The following is a 9,113-nucleotide window of genomic DNA, read 5'->3' as shown; positions in this document are numbered from 1 at the left end:
AGCCACGACCGTTGTAAACCTGTGTCGAACCAAAGGATTATGCCTGGGAACGATCGCAATCAGTAATACCAAGTAAAACTTTATTAGGCTGGTCGTAACCGTTTGTAGAACCCTGTTCGCCGCCATTATCTTCGCTTGTGAAACCTTCAAAATGTGCTTTAAGGCGCACGTCTGTTTGTGTGTGTGTGTGTGTGCGCGCGCGCGGTTTTTCTAGGACATATTTTAGTTCTACGCTTTCGGCTACCTTTTGCTCCACTTTCGGTGTCCCTCTGCCGGTGACGCTTGTAACCATTTCCCGAGCATATGTTCTCATGTTATCTGATTGTGTAAGGTTTTCCGGCGCGCTTTTTGTGCTCTTTCCATTTCCGCTGGAAAGTGAGACGCGTGTCGAGGGGCTGGGGCTGTGCAGTAGATCGTTTCGTGCCTCGCAATGTAATATCTGGGTTAGAGTGTGGCTGCCGGCAACAGGTTTTTTGCGGCTTTTTTCCCCCGGTTCCTCTCGTATGGATTGGATAGGAAGCGGGCGTCAAGAGCACTTGTCTTTGAGGGCGGTCGGTCCATATCGCATACTTATTGCACGGTGGTTGGCGTTACTTCAAATTGGAAACCACAAGCCAGTGAGAGGGCCACGTTCGTTCGTTCACTTCTTCCCTAACGAGATGTTTATTTGGTCTTGTGAGTGTCACCTCATTTGTCACCATCTTGTCTAGCACCGTTCAATCTAGTTCTAGCTTCCGGAAGCTTCCCAATGCGCCACCTTCGATGTCGTCGAGCATGGCTTGTCTCGAGTACGACTCGTTGTGGTCCAGATCGATGTCCATCTCGTCCAGGGACAGCAACCGATCCCGGTACAGCTCACACTGATCGCGGAACGCCTTCATGTGCTCCGCTTTCGGTGTCTTCCCACCGTACTCCTTCGGCAGCAGGCGACGGTCAATCTTTTCTGCCAGCTCGTCGTAGTCGCGGAACAGCTGAAAGTGATCGTGAATTGCGACTATCAACGGCTGGCACACACTGGGTAGCCGCTCGTATGGCTTACTTACCGCTACGCGTTCTCTGAGTTTTTCGTTCAAAAATCCCATCAACCCGTTCACGATCCACATGGCGGCCGATGGCACGTTGACGGCGTACAAGCCCTTACAGCGCGCCGGCAGCCCGTGGTTGACGTACTTGGCCACCTGATGCAACGCGCTCAGCGACAAGACGCTGTGGTGGGCCAGGGTGATGTGCTGCAAATCGAAGATCACTATCGCGCCGGTACACTGGACCAGCGAGTCTTCGCCATACGCTTCCGAGACCAGTATGTGCATCCGGTTGCTGTGGTCGATCGTGTAGACCTTTGGGTCCAGCAGCCCCCAGTCGGTGAGCACCACCATGCACCCTTCGGCCGTACGCTCCAGCAGAGGATAAATGAATCCGATCTCGGCCAGATGGCTCAGTTCGGCGTCGTGGATGTCCAGCTTGTGGAACCAGCTTGGATGGATGGTCCGGGCCGCCAGGTAGCGTTCGAGGTTCTGCGATGCCAGCAGGAAGGAGTGCTTCCTGGCACGCAGAAACCGCAACAGGAACCGGGCGTCGGTGCGACACCGCCGGATGTGCGGATGCTTGGCAATCCAGTCGCGCATCTGCCTCAAGTTCTGCTCCCTCACCTGTGGGTCTTCGCGGATGCTCGCCAGTGTTTTCTCCAGATTAGCCGGTCCCGACGGCTCCTCCTGCTCATCGTCGTACTCCGCTGGAACTTTCTCCAGCGATGGCACCGGCAGCGGCTTCAACTCCGAACCGTTCTGGGACATTATTTGCTGCGGCGAAGAGTCGGTCTGTCCTCACTGTCGGCCGTGTGGAGACGTACTGAGAGGGCCCCAATTCTTGTTTGCCCGCTTAATAAAGCCGCCAGCATCACGCGTTTGAACTTGACTCCCGCCGCACGTTTGCGGGAAGTCCTCGCGGGGTTTTTTTGTGCCGCCGGTTTGTTGTTTTAAAAGAAGTTTTACGATCCTGTTGCAGCCTGGGCGCCTAATAGACTGCCCGGTTGGTTCACGAGGCCTCGAGCGCTCGAGTACTTTTTGTTTTCTTGGGAGATCCACAGTGTTATGCTGAGCTGCTGAGCGCGAGGGCCAGTGCCAGTGTTGTGACGTAAATCTTTCGACCTCCTTACGTAGATTCGTGCTTGAAGTGTGTACAGTCCGGTTAATGTTGCCTATGTCATTGAAAGTGTTTTAGTTTTAGTAGAATGGACCACAGGAGCGTTAAGTGAAGCGTCGTTGCCCGGTTGCGTAGCGTCCTTTTTTATGAGTGCTTTCCAAGTCTGGACCTTACGGTGGAGCCTGTGTTTTGGGATGTTTCAATTGAGACGTATTAATCGGGTATGTCCCAAAATGATGCGACCATATCGATACAAGTATAACGAACAGATGTAGCGACCCATCTTATCCTTAGCGAACGACCTTGCCCGAACTGACCACAAGGACTGCGTTACAAGGAGGTGCGCTTATCGGACAAGCACCAATCCTTTTGGCCTTCTCGGCAGACACCCTTTCTCGTGCTCCTGCGAAGCTCTGTCCCTCTGTCAAGGTTAATGCTCCGTCGCTGACCGATCAATAACAGTGCTAGACACACAGAGCATAGGTCGCCGGAAACGGTGAGAGTAAACATGGCAGAAGGCAACGTGTCCGATATGCCGACGACGACGACGACGACGACGATGACGATAGCCAGAGGGTCGCCCAGCGACCGCTTGACAGCGTGCCAAAATGCCGCGGAGCGGATCTCTTCTAGGGTCGGGCTCGTTAAGGCAAACATAAAAGTATGCTCTTTCGCTGCAAGAGTGCAGAGTGACCAACCAGCGATGCATGGTTGTGTAATGGTCAATGGTACATCATGCGCTCCCGAGCTCCGGCTTCTCTAGTCTGGGATGCAATTTTTTTGCGTTGCTCTTGTGCCATTTTATTCCCCACTAAAAGACGGCCGTAAGAGGCGGGCGGACCCGCTATAAATATCGGTTTTTATGTGTCCGACCCATTGTGTGTTGCAATGGTCTCGGGCAATCAGCGAAATGCTCCGGTACGTCGTGTGCGTACGGTGTGGCGGGGTGTCATAAAATTCCTTCACCCCTCCGCGGTGGAGTTGAAAAGCATCCAGACCGGATTGCCAGTGAACAAGTTTGCGTTTTCCTCAGTACGCAAACGTTACAGAAACCGTTAGGTTACTTGCACCATCGTCGTAATTGGACTAAATCTGTCGATCACCTTAACGCCGCCTTAATGGACTGTCGTAACCGAATCGACTTCAAGTCCGAACCAGTCAACAAATCCAGTGTTCGGTAGATTATAATCACTACGCAACACGGCGCCAAAACCTCACTCATTACATGGATACGGTGCTGCGGCTTCGGGATGCTCCAGCTCCGGGAGTTTACTCTCAGCAATGAGGCGCCCGTATAGCCCGTCGTCTCCTTGCCGCCCTGACGCGAGGCCGTCAGAGTAATTAAATGCAAATAGAGTTTCGATCTGTGACAGATCCTTAACCCCTGCTCGTGTATGCTCTGAGCTGCCCCCGAGGCATGCGAGTCGCGAAGCTGCAGGTCCTATGCCCCTCCCGTCCTAAGTCAATTTCAGGGTACGAGTTGGTTTAATTGCAGTTCCACAACATCTTCTGTCACCGGCGAGCACCGGCCATTCGTGCTAATCCGGACCATGAGTGACTCGCATGGCAATGATGGCGATGATGGGCCCTCCGGACTCAGCCCGGAGCAGGCCACTATCGCACACGTTGCCCAAACAAGTGGCCCCGATATTAACTAATTATATCCCATTCCCATGCTTCACGTGCGTGTGTGTGTGAGGGTAGCAATTCTTTTTCCGTTTCAATAAACCACGGTACTAATTTCATTACCGCATTTTACCCGTCCGTTTACTTTCGCAGATAAATCTGGACGGCTGCGTGAAACTGTCTCCACCCGGGATCGATCCACGCGAACGTTCGAAACGAGCCCAGCGGATGGTCCCAGCTGTAGCTCGTGTAGCGGCGGTCTCCGGATTAACGAAGCAGAAGAAATAAGGTACGCCACGGCCCGGCTGTGGGCTCTCTGCGGTAGATGTTTTTGTTCGCCTCGGCCTTGGCGAGCCCACCAGACACTGGTGGGGTGGCCACTGCCTCCCCGCAGTTCGGCAATCTTCTCTCGCTCTCCCTGCGAAGTATCCATAATTAATTCAGCAGCTCCTGGGACGAACTTTCTCCTGCGCCAAAAACTTTTTCGAGTGTGGTGGAATCTCCTAGCTTGATTTTTTTCTCTCTCGCTGTTTCATTCTGTTTTATTCATGGCCTTCAAGGAGCAAGGATTCCCGGCCGTGGATGCGAGGTGCGAGGGAAACAATGTTATCCTTTCGTTAACTAATCTTATCACACGCCAACGTGTTTTTTTCCGTTGCCACGACGTCCAGCCCACCAGCAACCTCGGTCGGTGGGTCGGTCGGTCGGCCGGAACAGTCATCTAATCGATGCCACCGTCCGCGTCTGTGTCGGTGCCGAGTTCCCCGAGCAAGGACCTCCCGGGTGATAATCACCAGCACGCGTACGCGGGTTCCGGGCGGTGGTGATGGTGGCCGTGGGTAAGTTAAAAGGTAACTTTTCTCATCAATTGCCACCGCCGCTATCCTGGGCGGGTGCTGCCTGGCTGGGGAACCAGAGGAGCTTTTCATCAATTTTGCACGCCACCCACCAGTATAGGGGGACGGCAAAGGAAGCGTACATATTACGCTGTTTCGGGGCGTCCATTTTGATGTCGTTCCCCCCTTGGAAGACGATCGATGATGTGTGATGTGATGGTGCCGGCTCTTCCTCTAGGAGCTCGGGCAGAGGATTGTCAGCGGGCTTTCCCCTGGCTGCTTTCGCCAAACACCGTCATCATCATCATCGACGCGCGCGTCTCGGGCTCAGCCGCAAGGTGGTCCGCTACAAGGTGGCAAAAGACGGACCGCAGGACGCGCACGACGATGTTGCTAGTCCGTTGCGAGGCTCGCAAAAGTTCAATTTCCGCTCATCGCATCGGCAAGGATTCTTTTTGCTTCCTTTCGGCCGCCTTCCAACACACACACACAAGCACATGCCGTGCTTCGTTTACACTTCCGTTTGATCTATCGCTGCTTGGAGTCATCCAATCATCGGAACACGGTACACGGTGTCTGGCGCTGTTCCATCGCTTTTCCCGCGGTCGATAGTGTGTGTTTCTTGTTGCCGCTCGCTTCGAACGACCGTTTTCTGCTGCTGGGTGCCTTCCGGCGGGTCTCCGGCGTTCCGTTGGAAACACGGAAATTAATCGTGCCGTTGCTTGAACGTCGAAAATCGCATTGATGAGCGCACCTTTTTTCGGTGCTTCCCCGAAACGGAACAACGCAATGTCCTGCTGGTCCGCTTCTTGTGATGATGTTTCTGTGGATCCATAATCCGTCTGTTGCCTTTGGCGTGGGGCTCCATTTCCTGCCTGGAGGAGGTAATTGGAGAAGTGACAAATTGTCTCCATTGAGGTCTCCCACGGGAGCCGGCGGATCTAAGATTTCTTTCGTTTCGATGTCGATAGATCCACGCGTGCTCGAGGAGTGGAACACAGTTGAATTGCTGCGGTGGTCGCAGTGAAGAAACTGTTTCACGCACGCCATAATTCAATCAGTTGATTAGCGTTCCCTGGAGGGTATTTGTGCGGGGCCTTCTAGCAGCAGTGAGCCTGAGGATGAGCCTTGCCGAGCAACAAAACAAGAATGTCAGCTGTGTAAAGTAACTTTGAAATAGTTTATCCTTTCGCAACATGGTACGCAAGGTGCGGGTGAGCGGGGGGTGCTAAGAAACAGCAACTCACGGCAAGTTTATAGGGGCGGCCAAAGTTTTCTCGTTACACTTTCTAATTAGCACCGCAATCACCGAAAACCAAGCGCTCTTCGCCCGCGCGAGTGGCGAAAGGATAACTCAACGGCCTGCGTGTGCCGTGGTTTGACTTCTTTTACTGCTGTGGCCACTCTTTGCGAATCTTCGTGTTTTCCTTCTATTAAGTGACTCCCCGAGGAAATCAGGTCCTTGACCATTCTCGGACCGAGGCCGCTGGGGCACAAGATTTTCTGTTTGCCGGATTTTTCCTCTTCACAGCCCATCATGGGCGCATTGGGTTCGTGCAAAGAAATCGGCACGTCACGATGGCGTTGGTGGGGTGTCTGGCTTGTGTGTGTGTGCGTGTTTAGTAATGGCGCATCGTAGCGCGAAGAGAGTGGGAGCGCCTCTTCCGGAGTTCGCACACCCGCAGACCAAGGAATCCGGTAGCGACCGACGATGTGTTGTTGCCGCACTCCGATGTTCTAAATTTTGTGGCCGTGATTTTTGTTTCACGTTTCCGGTCCTATTTCTTGAACTTCCGCCCTAAGTCGTGGACCGATCGCGACGGCTGCGGGTGCGCTGCGTCGTTGGATCTACTTTAATTGCTGCCTCTGCTCCGAGCATTCTTTAAAGTTAGTTAAAGTGCGCCGCGTGCCGAATGACTATAAACATGTCAATGAATGTCAGCTGAGCCTCTCCGACGACCTCAGCGGCCTCGCCAGTCTGCCGTTCGTCGGTCTCGTCCGGGCTGTGGAATTCCAAAAATGCGTGTTGTACGCGATGTGTCATCTCTTCTGGTGCTCGTCTGCCTTTTGCTCTTCGCTGCCAGTTGGGTTAGGTTAGTCTGAAAGTTGGGACGACTTTCGTAACTACCAGCAATATTTAATTGGTTCTTTGTAACGAACAACAACTAGAACCCGACTAATGCCCGTCTAAATGCAGCAGTACATTTCTATGCTCCAACTCGCCCGCACAGTATTATTACAGCGTTCCGTGTTGACTAAAGAAGAAGAAGCATTTAAATGCTATTCGGTACTTTGTATTGTATGACAAGGCTGCGCAGTTTGATTTCTGGCAGATTAGATTATTCAATATTGGTTAACTTGTGCAATACTTATGCCGTCTCTCACCGGACATGACACGTTACTAGCTGGTTGTGGTACGTATAGCAATTTCCCCTTAGTTCTTGGCTTTAAGACATCTCTTAGTCAGTGTCGTGCTATCATAGACAGAGTTTCAGTCGCTTATCAGATCCCAAACCGGTTATTTGCCGTTGTTTTCGTCTTGTCCGATGGGACTAGTTTTGCTGTTGGTTCTTAGTTGTACCTTCAGGTCGTCAAACAGGGTACGTAGTCTGTTTACTTTGTTTAAGAAATAAATAAATAAATATATTGGTAAAAGTATAATATGAATATCGAATAAATAAAAAAAGGCGTTAAGTTTTATCCAAAATTTGTATCGACTTTATAACGGGTTTAAATTTCCAAACCAAATTATTAGAGTATTTGAAACATCGATGAACAGAACAGCAGATCTTGGAGAATCAATTAGAAATTCACGTAACATATCGCTGCCACCGTTTACAGGGCTATGTTTGTCGCAACCAACAACAACTTTCGTGACGACCTAACATTTAGATGATTCTAGATAGCTGGAGTGTTGCGCATTTGTTGCAGTCCCCCGGGGGACAACGCATCACACACCAATGTTGAATCCGGGTGCCGTCATTGAAAAAAAAATGCATCTTGTAATGCACTGCAAAACGCATCGCGTAATTTATTGCGCCCCAAAGCGGGCCCGCTTCGGATTCGATCGTTCGCGACGTTCGTCGTGGCGTTTGGGACACGCACGTGTCGGGGTGTCGTGGGTTTTTCTTTCGCCACTCAATTTGCTTCCTCCGTGTCTGCGCTATCGGCCTGTCATCGTGTCAAATTTGTGTCACATTTAACTGCCCTTGTCTCAGGCATTGGCCAGCGACGACGGGCGCTTGTCTCTCCCGCGCCTTGTTGTGGCTTTGGTCTGCTCCCCGTCAGACCCGCCGTTATTTCTGTTCCGTTTTCACTTTCATTTGCCTGTTCCGTTTGGGCTGGTTTTGTTTTCTTTCGTCGCCGCGCTTTTTCGGGTAGCTGTCACGTTCGCGGCACCCGTCATGTATGTGGCGATGTGTTTGGTTTTCCATTAATTTTTGGCACACGGAAAACACGTCGGTGGAAATGCCACAAAACACTCAGAGCCGAACTGGTCGTGACTTTCTTGGGAGCGCGTTCTTTCAGAACCTGCACGACGTTCGTCCCCGGCGCTAGCAGGAGCTTGACAGCCGCACCGCGTGGCGTATTAGTTGGAGTGGTATTCGCTTTCTTTTCGCGCGCGTTTTGGAAGTTGTTTCGCGCATTAGAGCGCAAATTAATTGCGATGGAACCGGCGTGTTGTGACGTGGCGCGAGGCAAGATGACAATAAAAGACGTGTCACTTCCATCTCTCTCTCTCTCTGGTCCCGGCCGCTGGCTGCGCGGTTACTGGAAGATCCATTTAATCTAGCAAATGGCACTCGAAATTGGTTGGCGCCATTTGCCTCGTCCCGTAACGAGCCAGAAGATGGCGACGGGCCGCCCGGTGGTGACGGCGAGGACACGGGCGCGATTGTTGCTGTTGATTACAATCTTCGCCGGCTGATGACAGGGCGCCGTAACGGGCGGTGACGGATGCTGGGCACGGACGCCACGTTTGCCGTGCTCGTAATTTCAATCAACAGAATCCGACGGTTGATCGTTCGGCGGCGAACGTTATGGCGCTGACGTGTCATAAGTGCACTAGGGCGCGTATGTTATGCTCGGTCAGGCACACAGGCAGGCAGCCCCGCCTTCGGGCAAGGTGTTTGCATAGTGACTGTTGGTCTTTGATAGTGCCCGTCGAGATACATGTTAACCGTGGGGCCCTCTGTTTGACGAGCTCTGATGCGCTGCTAGTGGACAGCAACACTTCTATTATTTATTCATGCGTTTGAAGGTCTCAAAAGACGCTCGGGTCATTTACTGTCTAAGAGAAGGCTGCCGCGGCTTCGCTTGCGGCATAAATTTCTTACGTGATGATAAGTTTGATCCAAAATAAAGACTCTTGCTATAAAATAGAGAGAACTATTAAAAAAATAGTTTGAAGAATTGTGTTGAAAAGTTTTAAAAGTTTCTTTCACGTATATAGCCCAAAGGATAGGACACTGTTTTCAAATTAATGCTCATTATTGTATTAATGCTTAC

General features: G+C 51.8%; 1 protein-coding gene across 1 annotated transcript; it reads right to left on the bottom strand.

Moving 5' to 3' along the window:
* Positions 1-716: 716 nt before the first annotated feature.
* LOC128268163 (alpha-tocopherol transfer protein-like) lies at positions 717-1,793 on the bottom strand. The gene is made up of 2 exons (XM_053005189.1): positions 1,044-1,793; positions 717-971 (listed from the first exon to the last, which is right to left on the bottom strand). Exons 1-2 carry the CDS (start codon positions 1,791-1,793, stop codon positions 717-719), a joined length of 1,005 nt encoding a protein of 334 aa, XP_052861149.1.
* Positions 1,794-9,113: the final 7,320 nt, after the last annotated feature.

The sequence above is a fragment of the Anopheles cruzii genome, chromosome 2 (assembly GCF_943734635.1).
Source record: "Anopheles cruzii chromosome 2, idAnoCruzAS_RS32_06, whole genome shotgun sequence".
Lineage (NCBI taxonomy): Eukaryota > Metazoa > Arthropoda > Insecta > Diptera > Culicidae > Anopheles > Anopheles cruzii.
Note: the sequence above shows the minus strand (reverse complement) of the source record. Positions and strands in the feature narration are given on the sequence as shown.